The sequence below is a fragment of the Nipponia nippon genome, unplaced genomic scaffold (genome assembly GCF_047370975.1).
Source record: "Nipponia nippon isolate SJK-2023a ecotype South Korea unplaced genomic scaffold, ASM4737097v1 scaffold_13, whole genome shotgun sequence".
Lineage (NCBI taxonomy): Eukaryota > Metazoa > Chordata > Aves > Pelecaniformes > Threskiornithidae > Nipponia > Nipponia nippon.
The window spans coordinates 10009566-10028413 of NW_028262324.1; the positions used below are offsets into that span (position 1 = coordinate 10009566).

At 43.9% G+C, this 18848-nt stretch overlaps 2 protein-coding genes and 2 non-coding genes across 11 annotated transcripts in view; all 4 read right to left on the reverse strand.

Annotated features, from left to right (window-relative positions):
* LOC104013109 (somatomedin-B and thrombospondin type-1 domain-containing protein-like) overlaps positions 1-1723 on the reverse strand; it is a 38008-nt gene extending 36285 nt beyond the window's left edge. Inside the window, exons 1-2 of one of the 2 annotated variants that reach the window (XM_087750281.1) lie at positions 1597-1723; positions 1019-1112 (exon numbers count right to left, since the gene is read on the reverse strand). The gene's annotated coding sequence lies outside the window, so the exon portion shown is untranslated. Of the gene's footprint in view, positions 1-1018; positions 1113-1354; positions 1374-1596 lie in introns of those variants that run through there. The other variant, XM_087750282.1, reaches the window with a different exon arrangement.
* Positions 51-141, reverse strand: LOC148056536 (small nucleolar SNORD12/SNORD106). Its single transcript, XR_015703117.1, has one exon. It is a non-coding gene; the product is annotated as a small nucleolar SNORD12/SNORD106 (small nucleolar RNA).
* LOC148056537 (small nucleolar SNORD12/SNORD106) lies at positions 1183-1270 on the reverse strand. Its single transcript, XR_015703118.1, has one exon. It is a non-coding gene; the product is annotated as a small nucleolar SNORD12/SNORD106 (small nucleolar RNA).
* Positions 1724-8408: 6685 nt separating the features above from the next.
* STAU1 (staufen double-stranded RNA binding protein 1) overlaps positions 8409-18848 on the reverse strand; it is a 36092-nt gene continuing 25652 nt past the window's right edge. For 4 of the 7 annotated variants that reach the window (XM_087749816.1, XM_087749820.1, XM_087749817.1 and 1 more), the window contains 7 exons: positions 18554-18700; positions 17666-17738; positions 16971-17290; positions 16107-16229; positions 14471-14556; positions 14322-14369; positions 8409-13465 (listed from right to left, as the gene is read on the reverse strand). In XM_087749816.1, coding sequence (XP_087605942.1) covers positions 13378-13465; positions 14322-14369; positions 14471-14556; positions 16107-16229; positions 16971-17290; positions 17666-17738; positions 18554-18700 — 885 coding nt within the window. In that variant the 3' untranslated portion in view covers positions 8409-13377. The remainder of the gene's footprint in view (positions 13466-14321; positions 14370-14470; positions 14557-16106; positions 16230-16970; positions 17291-17665; positions 17739-18553; positions 18701-18848) is intronic. The other 3 variants (XM_087749819.1, XM_087749818.1, XM_087749822.1) reach the window with 2 other exon arrangements.

Consider the following 18848-nt stretch of genomic DNA (forward strand, 5'->3'; position numbering starts at 1 on the left):
ACAGTTAGTGCCAGGCCCTGCCAGGCTGTGGGACACAGCAGCACTTCCCTACTGGTGCATCAGACGTGATCTGGCTTGAACAGTGAGAGATCAACACTGTCGCTCTGATGGGGAAAAAAATCAGTCATCACTTACACCAGCGAGTCCCCAGGAGTTAGGTGGCTGCACACCCACAGCAGCTGTGCCACACTCCCACCTCCCCCAGCAGGCCCAAGGGCAATGAGTGAATTCATGCAAATCCTTCCCCAAAAAGAGCTGGCTGGCTGGCATGCTCAACAGGCATGTGGGACAGGGGAAATACTGCAAAAGTCCAGAGAAAAAACACTGATGTATGGGGCTTCTGCAGCAGAGTACAAGATGGCCAAGACAGACATAACAGAAAAAGATGAGGCAGGCAGAGGTAACAGGTTATGCGCTTTTGCGGGCCCACCCTGTATGGCCACGCGAGGCTTCTGCCTTCCCAATGCAAAGGCAGGAGGCGGCACAGGCAGCAGTAAATGCCCCGCAGCCACCAGACCCCAGGCAGAGGGAAAAGCTCAGCCACGAACACCGCATGGCCCAAGCCGTGCCCACGACTGCTCACCCACAGCACAGCGCAGGGTGGGAAAACTCCAGAAGCAGCCCCTCCTCCGCGGGCCCGGCGCAGCCAGGCTGCGGCGGCAAAGCTCCTGTCTCCAGGGCAGCCTGGTCCCCAGCCCTCCGGCCACCTGCGGGGGCTCGGAGCTGCACACCCACCGCCCTCCCCAGGCTGCAGCTCTCTTGCCCTGCCACCTTGCACACAGCGGGGCGAGGCGAGGCACAAAGGGCCCGGCTGCAAGGCTTCTGCAGGAGGAAACCCCCTCTGCTGTCAGCAACACAGCATCTAGGCTGGTGGTCAAACCTACACATCTGCCAAGTCCCCAGGGACACCAGCCTGGCAAAGCATTGCAGAAGCAACTCAGTAACTCTTTTTCAAAAGAAAAGAATATATAGGTATGTATTTTTAAACCAGTGAGGAACAGTTACTTTCAGGACTTACCATTCCCACCTGCCGGAGGGTCGCCCACGGCGGAGCAAACCAGGCCACCGCCCTCATGGCACGCCCGCCCCGCCGCACCAGGTCTCCGGGGGCCCTGCGGGTGAAGCCGAAGGGAACCGTTAGCACCGGGCCCCGCAAGCGGACCGGGCACAGCGGCGGTTCCCCCTGGTGCATCAGACACGACCTGGCTTGAACAGTGAGGGATCAACACTGTCGCTCTGACGGGGAAAGGTGATCATCACCTGCACCAGCGAGCCCCCGGGCCGCACACCCGCCTCCCCCCGCCGGTCCGGGGCGAGCTCCTGCAAGACCTTCCCAGGCGGGGCGGCCGCTCACCGCGAAACACCGCAGGAGCCCGAATAAAAGCACTCGGAGCAGCCGGGGCTAAGCAGAAGCGGCCATGCCGCCAGCCCACGCGGCCGCTCCCTCAGCGGGCGGGCAGGGAGGGCCGGGGGGGGGGGGGGGGGGGGAAGGAGACGACACCGGCGGCCGCCAGGAGCCCGCTCAGGCAGGGAGGCCCACAGGGGGAAAGCCGGGACCCACCAGCCCCCCACAGCCCAGCCCGGACGCGTACCCACCTCGGCCACGCCGGAGGAAGAGGCCCATAAGCCCCGCGCGAGGCGCTTTATAGGGGCGGCGGGGCCCGCCCCGGCCCCGCCCGCGCTGAGGCGGGAAGGCGGGCACGGGCGCCATGTCGGGCGGTGCCGCGCGCGCTGCCGGCGGGAGGCGTCCTCCGCCCTCCCCTCCCGGCCCTGCCCTCCGCTCCCCGCCGAGGGGCCCCCGCTCCCAGGGGAGGCGGTGGCTTGAGCCGTCGCCTCCCTGCGCCGGCCGGCTGGGAGCCGGTAGAGCTGGCGTGAGGTGCGGCCGGCGCCGCCATTTCGCGGTGGAGGGCAGGACGGGGCCGGGCGTGCTCGGCCGCGCCGCTGCTCCCTGGCCCCGTTCGCCTCATGGCGGTGCGCGCGTTTTGGGCCTGCAGCCCGCCCAGCGCCGCTGCTGCGCCCGGGCTTCGTGTGAGGAGGGGGTGAAGGCCGGCGCGGCGGGTGGGCGCAGCCGGTACGCCTAGCGCGCTTTGCCGGGGTGGGCCAGTATCGTAGAATCATAGAATCCCAGGTTGGAAGGGACCTCGGGGATCATCTGGTCCAACCTTTCCAGCACAATCTAGGCGAGATGGCCCAGCGCCATGAAACATGTTCGGCGTAATGGAGTCAAGCACTTCCCTGAGGAGATTATGCCAATGACTGACTGTTCTCATTATGAAAAATTTACCTCTCGTGTCCAATCGGAATCTTCCTGGGAGCAACTTGTGCCCGGTACCCCTTGTCCTCACAAGTGACTCCTTGTAAAAAGGGAGTCTCCATCTTCCTTGTAGCTCCCCTGTACGTCCTGGTACATGGTGATGAGATCACTTCTAAGCCTTCTTTTCAAAGAGTATGGCTTTGGAAATCTAATTTTCTCTTTACTTTCTTCTTAGAAAGAAAAAAGCACGTTCAGAGACGTTTAGTAACTCGGCCAAAGGCATGTGCAAATGCAGTGGCAGCATCCAGCCTTAATCCAGAGCAGGAGCTCCCAAACAGCTTACGCCGCTGTATTTCTCCCAGCTCGGGCTCCCTGCTGCTCTGCAGCCGGGTTTCAGCTCAGGTTTCTGTCACTGGGGGGATGCCTACTGCGGTTTGGGGAACACATCACAGTAGCAGCTATTTTGCTTTTAGGTGGCCATAGACAGGCAAAACATGTTGCGTTAAATAGTTTGCCACTGAGCAATGTGAGGAAAGGAATAGAAAGCAAAGGATGTGTCTCGAATGAGAACAGCCTGGCACGTAACCCGAGCACTGCCGTCTACAGTGATTTTATAGCTATAAATTCACCTTGGAAATGGGGTGTGAATCCAGTCATCCATATGTAGTGGAGACCTGACATAAGCCATCCTTGAATACACATTGAAAGTATTTTCAGTGTCCTACACGTGTTCGGAAGGGTCCGCCAAGCGCAGTGTTTCGTCCCTCACCAGCGGTCAGTGCATAGCAGGAGGCCACTGTATGATTCAGAAATGTTCTGCAGCCACGACCCCCCCTCGCAGCACCTCCTGGGAAAGGTCGGAACTTTTGTTGCTAGAATAAGACCAACTAAAGAGATGGCGCTGAAATGGAGTGGAAGTTTAAGAGGCAGGGGAAGGCACAAAGCCATACGCTAGTTCTACATCATCAGGTGGTCTTTTGGGCTAAACGCTGGAGTTGAACAATCCTGAGTTCTGCAATAAGCAGCTCTGGTCTAGACTAGCTCAAAATCATGTAATTGTTCCATGGTTTGGGTTTTTCTGTTTGTAAAATACACACTGGTTATGCCAGGGCACCAGGCAGAGCTGTTCAGTCACTCGCTCAGAGTTGTACGAAGTGTTACCGTTGCGTGACTTGTCACATCAGTGCTTCAGCAAACCAGCGGTTACTGTGGTATCAAGCTTCTACTAACTAAACAGGGACTCGGTGACAAGGGACGAGGTCAAGCTGATTGATTGCAAGGTGAATGCGTCCTGTGGGACCAATGGAAGGGGTAGTTCCAGGATGGTGCTTGAAATGTGATGAGAGCAAGAAAAGGCATGTGGTCAATTTGTCGGCTCATTTGCAAACATACAGTCAAGGCTCTGCAAATCTGCCTAGGGAAGCCATGTGAGATATTTTAGACACTGAAACGAGGAAGCCTATTTTGTTTTATTCACCTCCTTGTCTAGTAGTATCTACAGACACACGTACTGCAAGTACATATATAGGCCTTATACTACGTTTGGCATAACACTGCATAATTCAGCTACCATTAAAATGCTTTTTCCAAACGAAATGTGTTTGTAGGCAACTAATTCTTGAAAGCAGTTTATCAAACAGGACTTGTGGAATAAATCTCAATCCCATTAATCCAAGTTCCAGAACACCAAAAGATGAAAAGACAATCAAAGGAAGGACATTTTAAGAGGATTACGGGTAAAACTAATCTTGTTACACTGCAAACCCATGTCACATGTACACGGCAAAAGGAACTGTAAATGTGATTTGTGTTTCCTAGCTTGGCAAGGAAGGAAAAATGGGAAGGTCTGGGATGTTAAACAGATGCAGCAGAGCTTAGTATCAAATTTATTTGATTTCAGTGGGTTTTATTCTCCTTGGCAGAACAATGTTGAAAATCTCTTTAGCTAGATGAGTTCTTCAACTCAGTCAGGGCTCGTTGTAGCAAGACTCATTGGACTGAGGGAGTTCCTCAAGAGGTGGCACAAGTCAGAACGTACTCAAGTCCCAATTCTCCTTGTTTCTCACTTGCAGAGGGACCTCTTCCGTGCGGCATTGCTGGCCAGAGCAGCCACGCTATGAAAGCTTTGCTTCATAGCCAGTTAGCAGGACTTTTGCCTGCAGGACACGCATCTCCCACGGGGCAGCTGCGTGCTTTCCTTGCACAGGGTGGTTATTTGCTGCAGCTGCAGGCAGCAGCGTGCTGGGCTGGGCCTCTCTGGTCTTGCATCCCTGTGTTTGCGCGTGTGAGTCATGCAGGAGCAGTTACTCTGTCTCGCCTTACAAGAGCGGCCAAAGCGAAGGTAAATGGTTAAAAGGCAGTTAGTCACGTGCATTTTTTTAACAGTGCCACAACTGCTGAAGAATGCTTTTGTATTATATGCCAGCCTTCACAGGGACATGTTTTCAGCTGCTTCCAAATGCCAACACTGAGTGCTAGCACAGAATCGTTCTTTTTTCTAGTGCCCAAGGAAGGGGAAACTTGATGAAAGAAGAAATGCTTCTGAATTGCTAAACAAGACCTTGTTAATCTCATGGAATGATTAAATATTTCACATGCCAGCTTCCAACTGCTACATTGTTATGTTTAGGGTTTTTTTTTTTAAATCAGAACTGAATATGAAGAAATCCAAACTGTAATTGGGATGCAACCTCTAACTTCCCGACATAATAACCTAAACTGAAAACCCAGCACCAGGTGCCTCAGATATTCAGGAAATTTCTAATACAGGTTGTAATTTTCCAGCATAAAATTTTGTAATAGAATTTAAAAAAAAAAAAATGCATCAAGAAAGCCATGATAAGATCTCTTTGAATTGTTGGGTCAGCAACTTCACTGTGAAGCACTACGATAATCAAAATAAAACAGTCAGCACACTGACAGGGTATTGAAAAAAATCTTTGTGAGCATCTGCCAAATCATACACACTGGTCTTTTGGAATATGAAAAATTCCAAACACAAAATTCATAGAATGGATTAAAGGGCACACAGAATAGATTAAAGGGCAGTAAGAGAAACTGCCATAGTTTAGTTGCGGAGCCAGCATTTTTCTAGCCTGCAGCTAAAACTAGAAACAAATGAAGACTGTGAATGACCCAGCTGAGTTTCAGCAAGAGAGACCCAACAGGGAACTTTATTCAGATTTACCAGTTTAATAGGCCTATTTGCACATAAATGACGCTCTATTTTTTTTCTTCCTACAGACTGTCAAGGGTTTCCTTCCGAAAATGATAGAAATGCATCCCAGCTACTTGTGACTGTAGCAGGAACTTCGGGCCGTTTGTTTGCAGCAGCAGGTTTAGAGGTCAGTAGCTGTGGATCACCGGGGTCACAAAGCACTCTTACGGAGATATCCCAACATTCATTTTCTGATGAACACAAATCTTCCCTAGAGATGCTGCCATTTTTTAGGGTACGACCATTGCAGCGAGTCTTGGGGTGAGCCAGAGCACTCCACCTTGCAGGACTGGGGCCTTTGCCGATTTTATGCATCTGTTCAGGTTTAGCCTTAAAATTGATCAAAATGTTTTAACAGTTTTTCCAAGCTCAGATAAACCATTTAAAACTTGGCAACAATAAATGCCTGTTAGATGAGCAACTGCCTTGTTAACAGCTTTGCACTGAGGATACAGCAATTTCTAATGCTGCATGGCACCAGTAAAATTTTGCAAAATTATTGGCTAGACTCTACAGAACACATTTTTGGAGGGAGAAGGGAGCTTTGATGACTTACAGATTACTCTCTTTGATTATTAGCAAATAAATTTTACATAGGCATTGATGAAAGACACTACTCTGTCAGAAAGAGATGGAGCAAAAAGACAAATTGTAGACCAATGTGGCGTTAACTTAAAAGTGACTGTAGAAATGTTTACATCCTTCTTTATCTTGCAAAAATAACTGAGTGTTTTGAGGCCATTTACATGGGACAAGCTTTTCAACTGCAACATTGAAAGAACACGTGCAGGGACTCAAACACATCACAAGACTTTTCCTTTTCAGTTTAACTCAGATGGAAATGGTTTGGTTCAACAGACAAACAGTAGTTTAGTTCATCTGAACAGTGTATTATTAGCTACAATCAGGAAGGCACCACAAGCCTTGCCAGTGGCTTCTTGGGATGAGGAGGTGTCCAAGTAGGCAGCACAGGATGAAGAGAAAACGCATCTCCTAGAAGCTGACCTGTTTTCAGAGAGGTACCTGGAGTGGTCTTCCAAGAGCACCATTTTTTGCACTGAGGATGACAACAGTCCAGGGTCGTCAGGTGAAGAGCAGAGGACCCCATGCAGCACTGACTGCGAGTACAGTGCGCTCCGACTTTTTCCTGAATTTGGAAGAACACCTCATGGAACACTTTGTTGAAATGTGTCTCTCTAAGGAAAGGAAAGATACTCCATATACCTCACGGGTAAGGAATCTGTCCATCACAATCAGATAATCTTAAAGCCTGCTTTAAGAGATGTTACTCTTCAAGGTGCAGGGGTTTGGGGAGAGGAAGAGAGTAAGCATCTTTATGAAGTAAAACCACTAGGAGGAAGGGAGGGATGAGCATGCCCCATAGCTAAAGGCTAAAACAGCTTCCCAAACGAATGTGCCAACAAAAAATACCAACAGACAAGAAAATGGGAAGTAATGGCGGCATTCACCAGGAATTTGGAAACATCCCTCTGTGAACCACAAGGTTCGTTCCCTTCCTGGGTAGCCCGGAGGACCACGGGCTGAAGCGTGCGAGATGCAATATGTGCAAGCTTGTGCACATTCACAGTTTGCACACTTGTCACGTGCTTGTTTGAAGCGGGACCAGCTTTGTTTCATGTCCAGCCCACATAAGAAGGCACCAGGTTCAGCATGTGGCAAAAGGCCATTAAAATCAGTGACATTACACCCAGCTGACTGATGAACGCCGAGAGGTCTGCATTTGACCCCGTTTAATCTAGGTACATCTTCCTTGGCTGCATACAATTACGGGCCAGCAGAATGGGGAGGGGTTAGACAGTAAAAGGTCTTAAATAACCTTTTTTCTTTTAAATAAAAATCAGCATTGGATTTCTACATCAGCCCTTTAGCACATGGAAATACAAGAAGTTAAAACACTCACTGGAAACACCAGTTACCTTTGCTGTAAGTACAGTACGAGAAAAAGCACAACAGTTATTGCTAAGAATGCTTAGAAGAGACAATTATTTAAATGTATTTTGTCTTTGTGAGTTTGAAGTATCACATTTTCTTCAAATTTTTATCCACTTTAGTAATTAAAATAACTTGGTGGCTCAACATTTTAATACGTAAGCTCCTCTGTATTTACTTAACAAGCTTTAAAGGGAATTCACAAACTTTTTATGCAAATAGTGGCAGTTTGTAGGACACTTTTACTGAATCATATTTACAGCAACCTACTGATGGATGTACTTTTCCAGTGGTGCCTTCCTTACCCGATCGGCTTTTCTAGGCAAGAGCTAAATGGTCCTCTCGGTTAAAACCAAGCTCCTGTGTGAAAACCACAATGAAAGCAATACTTAGCAGTCAGACCACAGTACGTATCCCTGCTGTGATGTACTTGGTTGTGGCTTTAAAATGGTAGCCCAGCAATTTGGGAGATTGCACCCATGATAAAACGGGGAATAGGGATTCGTGTCTGTAGAGGTGCCCAGTTGTCCCCAACCCCATTTTGCATTTGGACTTTGACATGAAACATATCAGAGGTTTTGTCCCTTAACACAGGGTTGGGATTGTCTTCTTTGGGAGCACTCATCTCCCTTCTGGGGGAAAAAAAAAAAAAAAAAAAAGGCAGCATTTAAACATAAAAGACTATCTTTGGTTGGAAATAGTAAAGATAAATGAGAGAATGGTAGCAGAGGATGAAGTATTGAAAGCATACTCTGTGAAGGATATTTTCTGCATCATTAACATGGGACATTTAAAATCTAAAACATCCTCTATTAGCAGGTTGCTAAAAAATACTGTGAAAGTGGAAGTGGGAGAATGAATAAAGTTTACGAGCACTGTAATTTTTTCATTTCTAATCAAATAAAATTTTGTTGCATTAGGATACTGCTGGTGGTATACAAAATAATTTGTTTTGTCAGAGAATAAAATACACTCTTGGATAAGTAGTATTTGCCATCTGTATGCTTTTATTCAGTTCTAATCCAGAGATTAAAATCTCTAGGGTATTCATTTAATTTGTTCTAACAACTTAATTTTTTTTTTCCCCAGCCTCCTTCCATGGGATGCTCAGGTTCTTGCTCAGAAGTTCCTGGGTACTAAACACATGTACGGATCCAATCACCAGAGAAAGGGAAGGGAAGCAATACAGCATGTCACAGCCACAGAGATGAAGCTGAGTGTTTTCAGATTTGTAACCACCTCTGGAGCAGCATTCCTTTGTCGGAGCTTAAACAGGAGTCGTCTAAATAAAATCACTAAATATAGAAGCCCTGAAGGAAGATATTACACTGATTCACACTTACTCTGTTGGTTTCTATCTGCAGACTCTCAAAATAAAAGCAGCAAATAATTATGTGGTTGCTTCACAGAACAAGACGATGAGGGAAGTGGTATACACGCATCCTATCCCTTCCTCGGTGTCCCGGAACCACGAGACTCAGGCACTTTTGGAACCTCCACAATTTGTCTTTATACATTAGGACAGAATAAAACTCTTTTTAACTTTGATCAGTCGGTTAGAACAGAATTTTGGTTTGATCCTTAGGTAACATAATAATTGCAGTGGAACTCCGAGTACAGCTACATTTAACTCTGATGTACAGTACTAAAATTTGGCCAGAGAGCTGAGAACAAGAATAACCACACTGCTGACTCTAGATCCCCCAACTGAGTCCTTTCTGATAGGATTTATCCTAAGGAAATACCAGCTGCGTATATCCTAAAACAAAACAACAGCAACAAGTTATGGGAATGTATTTTAATGTTATGGAACGAACGGGTATCGCAGTGAATCCAGGCTGCTTCTCATTCTGTAGGCACATTTTAGCTATTCTACAGGTTAGCATTCCCCAAAATAAATTTTGCACAAATTCTCCTTTTCTTTAAGACCTCCATCCTGAAACCAAGAATGATGGATCACGAAAAGTCACGTTTCTTCCTTTGGGGAGTCAGGATTTCCTGCTAAGAAATAAAATATTCTGCTTTAAAAAAATTCCCTGACCAAGTTTTGTTATTCCCCATTAACTTTCACGTGATGCAGTTTTTTTGTCTCAAGGGTAGCAAACTGACCCGTTCAAGAAAGCAGGCAATACTCCAGGATCCCTGGATGAGCACGGACTGCCTTCCTTCTCGTACACCAACTTCAGAGTGCAACTTGTTACTTAAAACAGGAGAGCGGAGCAGCAGTCTTTAAGCTCGATAACACTGCACTGGAAAAGGCTTCATTTGTCAGGCTTCACGTGCAGCACATCTGCAAAGCCGCTTTTCAGGTTCTTACACGGGGCATTGGAACAAGAGACCTTTGGCTGCAGCTCTTCAAAGAGCACTGGCACGGCATCATTCCTTTGATAAGAGCCACTATGAAGTGCAGCTGTATGCTTCCAAGAATAAGAGAAGGCTTGAAGGAAAGCAATGCAAAAGCTGCTAGAAATTAGACGTTGGCTTAAGGCTTTGAAATTTGAGAAAGCAGTAGTGAGAGCTTTCTTTCCAATACCAGAAAATAACAACGTGAAGACTGGAATCTGTCAAAGTCCAGACACATGAGGGAGTACAGGCAGACAGGACATTTTCTTTGGTGAAGGAAAATGTGTAGCCTACACTGTCTGGTCTCTGCTGATCTTATTTACAAGCTGAACTACTGGAAAATGAACAGAAATATTTCCAGGATCTGGTTTCCAAACTCCTCAGCTACTTCCTTGGAGCCTGTATGCTTCGCATTTGGAAGTAGGATGGGCAGGCATTAGAAAAGGTCCAAATGCACAAGCCTGAAATGCACTGAAATTCCGTGACTCGTTCTGCCACGTGACATCTGTCCCCCGGTGACCTGCCTCCTCAGGAATCGCCCTCAGTCACTCGTCACTAAGTGAGGAGTGGAAGCCCTTGGGATCAGACCTCCTTCCTCAGCACTTGGCAGCAGCGGCCTAAGGGCAGCCCTGCTTGCAGAACACAGGCTGTATGACTGAAGAGGCTGGGATAACAACGTGCTCAATTCTGAAAAGAAACAAGAGCGCTATCTCCGCTGTTGTTAGCACAGTAGTTACAAGCCCGATAGATTGGACTAAATACTTTGTTTTCCATACTCCCATTTGAAAGCGATTACAGGGAAGTTCTCTGTAGCTGAACTGAACATTTTGAGTGCAAAGCGTCACAATTTACTAAATGTACAGCAGCTTCTGGAACACACAGATTAGTCCTGCCATATTGCAAAATCCTTTTGGAGAAACACAGGAAAAAATGCATTAATTTACTAAAATGTTTGTGGTAATTTAAGCAGAGTCAAATAAGATAATGGGGAAAAAAACGCTTGGTAAAATCCGCTTGTGGAAGAACAACCCTAACCAATTAAGATCTGAATAGGAGAAACTAATCTTGGAACAGACCCCATACTTCAATTTTCTATAGTGGGATCATAACTGAAGTGTGTGACATGAAGCCCAAGCTAATGTAGGCTGATGTTCATATGCAGAAGCTCATTCACTTGCAGTCAAAAGGCTTCTAAAGATCAAAAACCAAAGTATAAAGTTCAAAGAAAGAATGCAAGAAGGTGAGGTGTCGTGCAGACAGCACTTTGCTACTACTCGGAAATGTATGCTTGGTACCAGTACCAGCCTGCTAGTCTACTGCGGTCAGGATTTCACCTTCACCTCTGTTTTCTCCTATTTGTATTCTCCATAGAACATTTTAGTATCTGTTGAACAAAAGCATCATATAAAGCCTTCAGGATCTTCCTAGCCTTTGCTGCATCAAGCACAGAGGAGACAAGAGAAAAAGCAAGTGATTGTAGTGCTCTAGAAAAAAAAGACGCTTTTATCTAGAACTCACTTTGGCTTACCTAGAGTCCGCACAGCGACCTGCGGGCTTCCATCGCGAGGCTGTGATTACAAGGTCTTTGACAAAAGCACCTTCTCTTACATAGCACCGCGAAGATGACAGATGCATTTCAGAGTATCGAAACAGAGGTATCTATGGCAAAGTAACTTAATTAAGGTTCATGGGAAACATAGGATTATCAACAAAGGAATGCTGCAAAATAGTCAGAAGAATAGGCTCTCGTCCTATCCAAAGAGAAAACTCCTAAGCAGCAGTGGAGAAACGAAGGGAGACCATTTATACCGCCATCAATGTGGTATCGCTTTTCCAATAGAAATCGTTCCGTAAGTAGTTTCTAAGTTGTAAGAATTTGCAATACAAAGCCTCAGCCCAGCAAGTTTCTTTTAATTTTTAAATGTACAGCATTTTAGTTCTACAAATGTAAAAAAAAAAAGAAAACAAAAAAAATCTTTACAATGTTTTTTTGCGCTTATCATGATCAAAACCAACTTGATTCAATAAAATTTGGTATGCAGTTAATGTGGCCCAATTGCTTTTGATAATGCAAATAAAATGGCCGAGACATTTAGCTCTGAGACACAGCGTATGCAGTAACTGCTTTCTGTGACAGGAGTTACTACACGCGCTGCGAAGAGGCGTTTAGGAAGTGCTGCTACAGATTACCGGTTAAGTACACACTGAACGCAGTTCACATCCAAATGATACACTGTCATGTGTCAGTCTATGGTGCCAGTTTTTGTTGCTAGAAGGAAAGTTTTGTTTTGCTTTGAAAGTACTACCCCCCGAAATGACTAAGTGCAAGGCAAGGTTATGACTCAAATTACAAGCAAACAAGGAAACTTAAAAGTAGAGACTTAAACTTCGAAATCACACCAACCTGTTGCGCCAGGTTTCTTGTCATAATCATAGCTTCAGTTTAAGCTCCCATTAATACAGTTGCACTAACACACTGTGGCACAAATAACAAAATGTACCCACGTTACTTTTGAATTTCCTTGACCTTGCCAGGTTTCCACATCCTCCACATTACTAAATAGTAGTTATTTATATGTAATTGATAACCATTGTACAGTTACTCCATAGCTTTACAATACTGCCCGTACTATATCACAAGCGTTACAAATCCTATAAAAAAGCAGCCCCTGTAGTGGCATACAAGAATAAATTAACCCAAAAAATTTAGTATTACCATTTATTGGTGACAAACACTACGTTTTACTTACATTCCATGGGGAGAAAAAATTCCAGCGTAAACAATGAACTGAAGCAGTACTTAACTTGCAAGGCTATCGTGCTTTACCTGGACCATATGCAAAAAACTTTATTGCGCACGGTTCAGCGCGCAATAACACAACATCAAAAGCAACACAGTTTATATATAAACATAGGTAATTTTTTTCAGCCCTACATGGAGATGTAATTAAACAGTATAAAGCACTCAAGGAAAATCAATCTGCGGTTTTATATGCACTACATTGAGATCATATCCTGTAATGTAGTGAGCTGTGTGCCGGCTATACACACAATCCTTAAAACATAGATCAGAGATCATTTAAAGTCATGTCGCATTCCAGTTCCCCTACCCCCCACTCAAGAAAACTAGAAATTAACCAAAAACGATCAAACAAAGTTTAAAATTCCTAAAGTGTTTTAATTCATTCAACCGTTGGATAATTAAGCTAGGTTTGCGAAAATATTGGACTTTTTAAAATGGTGGGCACACAATTTGTTTCCAGTGAAACTTGGCTATTTCAATAAAAACAAAATAACCACATACATGGATATGATCTTCCCAAGTTAGTTCACAGATAACATGTCAGTCTCAGAAGACAAAGTTTCTAAACTGTGCTATTGTTCTAGATACAATTAAGAAACTTTAAAATGAAAAATTTATAGTGTCATTTCAATCAAAACAACATAATGAAACTAAAAATTTATCACTGTTTGAAGAAAAAGCAACAGTTATGATTTAGACACTACAGTAGGCTGTAAAGACTGTAGCACTCTAAAACAGTTAGGTTACATTAATAGGAAGCATTTGATTTTCTCTGGTGCTTTCAGGTTTGGGTCCAGTCAAAAGCCTTTTTTAGGCAGTGCTGTCCAGTGTTTGTCCCAAAGTGTTTGAGTTAGCCGGTTTGAGAAGAGGGTCACTTTCCATTTCTTGTTTCACACATCTACGGATAAGAAAACACCTGTTACTTCGGATAAAACACTATTTCCACAAATACGATGCTTCTAAATCAGATACAAAGAATTTGAGGTGCATAGAGCAATTTGTTTCCATGTAAGTGGCCTCCATTTTTAATCAATTAGCACTTCGTTAATTCCACCATTTTGACAGCTTATTATTTAAGTGAGAGGATAAACTTTTTTTTTTTTTCCTGGTCACAGGGAGTAATTTGCAAGCCCTCCACATTTCTGCTGAAAGCGAGCTGAGAGACCTGTACATCGTTTACAGTTTACATACCGAAGCTTTCTAGAAAGAGAGGAGCAGCTGTAACACTTGGACACACTGAAAAGTCACACTATTTACAAATATATTGTTTATTATTTATAAACAATTTATATTTGTAAATATATGTTATTATTTATAAAGTTTAAGGAGAGGGATCGCAGTCAGAATTGTTCTGCATCACAGCCATTACGTTTTATCCCCTTGCCCCTGCTTAGTAATTTGCATTTCATAGAATCATAGAATCGTAGAATTGTTTAGGTTGGAAAAGACCTTTAAGATCACCCAGTCCAACCGTTAACCCAGCACTGCCAAGTCCACCAGTAAACCATGTCCCTAAGCACCACATCTACCCGTCTTTTAAGTACCTCCAGGGATGGGGACGCAACCACTCCCCTGGGCAGCCTGTGCCAGTGCCTGACTGCCCTTTTGGTGAAGAAATTTTTCCTAATATCCAACCTAAACCTCCCCTGGCGCAGCTTGAGGCCGTTTCCTCTCGTCCTATCACTTGTTACTTGGGAGAAGAGACCAACCCCCATTTGACACATGAAAGCTATGAGCTTGATTGTAAAACCTACCCTGTCATCCTCCTGAAGAAGAGAACAGCCCTTGGCATGTTAACTTTTCTGGCAAAGAAAAAAAAAAACCCCCCATTTCATTTGGTTATAGACCACCGCAGGGTAGCGGTTTCCATTAATGCAAGGGCAAGTCAACGGGCCACACTCACACAGACATTGGTCCATTTCCTGTCCTGGGCATCTCTGTGGTTTGTTGGTCCAGCTCAGACAGCAACTTTAAAATATTCAATGCAGCCTGAAGAAAAGAGAGAGCACTCAGCAATTCAACCTGAGTTCATTTCATTAATTTAGTGCAAGCGGGACCGGGGCTCACTTGAAACAACGTAAGTGTTCTAATTTTGGTAATCATATTTTTTAAGATGCGTAATTATGGCAGAAAAAATGCAATGGTGTAGAATTCAAGCTTGCTACGTTAAGCAGTAGAATAGAATGATGCTGTGGCTAGGGGATTCCCGTTGCATTTGTTTTAGCAATAGAGGAAAATTAATTCAGCAGTACTATTAATATCAAGGAAAAAAGACACTAAATTATCTTAAGCTCTGTACAGTTTGAGCCATTACTAAAGGACATTACAACACACAAAACCAAAAAGTCCTTTGCAGAAAAAGAAAACAAGTTACACAAGAATCAAAAATACAACACAGACAGGGTACGTCTGACTGTTTAAAAGGAGTCAATGTGACACGGCTGATGCAGAAGTCAGTCGCCTCCTTTGAGAACGGAAAAGTTTTTTCAATTTTATTCAGATCAATTTCGGGTGCACCTTTGCGGAATATCCCTGATGAGTTGTGGCACATGCGTTAGTGAAAGCTGAATATCTGAACAGAGGAAGGGTCTCGCGTTGGCCCCGTCGCAGCGTTTGAGCTCCGAACTGGCTGTCCTTCTCCCTTCGACCTACCGCACTGACTTGCGTGCTTGCTCTTACAGGAGCTCTTTACAGCAGGATGGGGAGATGGGTATGACAATGTCAAAATTAAGTGACAAAGATCAAAGAAATCTCTATCAAATCATAGCCATTAGAAAATTACTGCAAATATTTTTGGTATTAAAATCAGTAAAATCAGGTTTTCCTAAGTGTATTTACGTATTACGAACTATTCCTTTAGTCTGCAGTCAGCGCTCAGGTCACCGCTGGATACCAAAAGAACTGAACTCTTTCCAAATTATAGCAGACCGTGTACGTATTGTTAGCAATATGTAATGTCTGTTATAGACAAAGGCCCGTAGAGTTTACAGTCCAGAAGACTCATTCTTTCACAAAGAAGTATTTCAGCTACCGTGAATAAAAGATCTTATTTATAAAGGGAGCTTAACAAATTTAGAGTCTCTCCTGCTACCCGATGGCGAATTGCATTTCTCACATTTTGGATTCCGTTCCAGCGGAAAGTCTGGTAAGGTGAACCCAGGTATTACAGTTCCCAATGAAATATCAGCCCATTCTCTTACAGAAAATAAGCTGATATGCTCTTAGGTTTTAAAAGTTCCTTTTCATATATTTTCTTTAATATGTGCTCATGCAAATAATATCAAGATAAGGCAAATGCGTTTTCTGTAGACCAAAACTGCGAGCATAGGTTAAGCATTTGAAGGTTATTTAGATTAAATTCTGATGTTATCAATCAATCGTTTCAGCAACCTGTGAAACATTAGACAAAAATTAGCCAGGGAATTGTACAGCATTTCATCCATTGCTCTCCAGCAGCAATATGAAACCTTGGCCTATCCGCTGCATCCCTTAGCTCACTGAAGGCCAAAGAGAAAGCGTTTCAGCAGAATTTGTCATACCATATCGTGGCAAGATTCTACATCCTTTCCAATTCCATGGCTGATCAGTGGTGGCTGAGCGGAACAGTTTATAAGAGATACAAACTCGTTCTTGTTATTTTTTGGAAAGTCTTTATATTCAACCTGAAGAAGAGAGAAGGATTTAGTTCTTTTCAGTTAACCACGTACAGGAAATATATCATAATTGCTATAGATTATTTGCCCATATATGAAGCTGAACCTTACTGTTAATCAGTCTGTCTGTCAGCCAGCAGAACCATTTACTTTGAAGTTTGACTTCACCTGCAGTGTTCTTTAGCAATCATGAGAGCTCTGCAAGCCTTCTGAATAGAAGTGGCTAGGTAATAATGATTGATGCTGGGACCTTTATTCCGATCAGAGCTATCTGCATTTAAAATTTTCCCTATTATACTTTCTAATCCACTGAGCTTCTTTAACGTATACATGCAATTCCGATTAAAGGGACCAAACACGAGGAAACGTACAGCTTACAGCAAATGTTAGTGTATGAAAGACTACTAAAAAAATTATTTCAGATCAGCCAAGTTCAAGTTCATATTATGTTCATACATCATGGCAATTTTCAGAACATGTTACTTTCAATTTTATTCTTCCAAGACACCAGAGTGGCACTGAATTAAGGCTGAGGCTGCAGTACAGAAATGCACCTTTGAAAACGAAATAAAAACAGCTCTAAAATTCAGTACATTTCATATGTAAAGTAAAACATTTACATGAATTTCAACTTAACAAGCAGCCTCAGAACACATCAGTCACCAGCAGAACTGAAAAGCTTTAGAACAAACAAGAGGTTGGACCCCTTTGGATAGCTTTGGAAGAAATCTTGCAGAGCTGAACATTTACCTGGATTCCTTGAACATTGGAAAGGTAGTCCAGCTGCTCAGAGGGCCTAGTAAGTGGTCCGTGGGGTACGTGGCCTGATGAGTTATTATTCTTTAATATGGTCTCAGCAGTAGGAGAAGTACCACCATACAACAGCTCTCTAGCAATCATTGCTGTTACTGTAGCCTTGGCAGGATTTGGGGCTGCCCTACTGAACTCTTTGGTGTGGTGTCCTTGATTGGCTCCTACAGCTTGTGCAACTTCAGGGACCATGGGAAGAATTCCAGCGGGAAGCTGCTGATGGCTGAGATAAGGCATCCTAAACTCATCTTCCTTATTACCTGAGAAGAGAGAGGTACATGCTAAACAGATGCTAGCTATTTCTGCAGACACATGAAGGCATAGATCGGCATCAAAAGCCACTTTTAAAAAAAATAACTTGTTTCAAATGACTTTTGAAACACTGACAAACTTAGCGAGCTTGAGTCACCTTTGGTGGGTCAGAGATTCAGCATCATCAAGACAGAGTTTGCTTATTGAATAAACGATTCAGTGAACAAAACCCTCCCAAGGGGTAGATTTAGTCTGCAAGCCCGCAGTTGCACACCCGTGTTCATTACGCTGTGTTAAATGGCACTGTTGAAGGGACTGAGAAAGATCTCTTACACACACAACCCCCCCAACGGGGCCACGCTTCTTTCAGTAAAGTTACTTACTAGTTGAAGTGTCTTCAGAGCCTGGCTCAAAGAAGGTTACTTTTCTTCCATCACCTGGTTTCTTCACTGGTGTCTTAAAAATAAAAGGAAAAAAGCCAAAAAACACAATATCCCTTTAAAATTCCCCCCCCCCCCCCCAAGTTTTCAAGACGTAGGTGATCTGACGACTTAAAATTGTACTGAAGAATTTATTACTCAAAAACCTCAATTATTACATAGCTAGCAAGAAAAGACAAGTTCAGCGATTCTTATTCACTGAATGACTAAAACTATCTACAGAGTAGTGAAATGGTATTAAGAACACAAATACTGAGAACTAGATACCATAATAAAGCCGGGTAAACTAACATCAGTTAGTACTGCTGAGGACAACGCACTGGTCACAAATGAGCATATACATGGAAAAACAGAAAATTAAAACCAGATTTGCTATGGTAACTCCCTGGTAACATCTGCTGAATCAATAGGAGAATGCAAGGCTCTTTCCCTGCTAAGGAACCCACCAAAGAAAGAGACCTGTAACAGACTTTCAACTGCAACTGGCGATAAGGCTCTGTAAAAGTATTCCCACCACAAAGCTCTATAACCTACGTGTCCCCAAGCTTCTAAGACCAAATACCTCACTTATCACAGGTTCTGAGCCATTCTACACAGAAGAAATACATTCATTTAGCCTCCTGATGAGACTTTGATTTACTTGCAATATTGAAACCTTAATGTATCCAAAATGCGCTATGATTTAGAGAACAGTCACCTTAATACAGCTGCTTCCTGGCTAGGGCAGAAAGCAGGACTTTACCGCACTGGTACTGCCTTGCAAAGCTGCTATGGTTTCAGCTCAGCTTTTGCTGTAGTATCGAACAGCAGTTGATTTTTAAAGACTCTTACCTTCTCTTCTGTCTTTAATGCTGGCTTTGGAGGTTGAGGTTGAGGGACTTTGAAACCTAAAAGTTCCAACATATTTTCAGCTGCATTGCGTTTAGCAACTTTTTTGTTCGTGCCCATTCCTTCAGCTGTGTGTACACCCACTTTCACCTAGACAGAAGAGGAAGAAAAAACAAATTGATTCTTAAACAGCAGTATGAGGATTCATTTACTAGTGGTCTGTCTCTCAAGCATGCTATGAGTCACGAAATAGTCCAAGTGATCATTATTCTAAGCAAGTTGTCATTTACTGTCAACG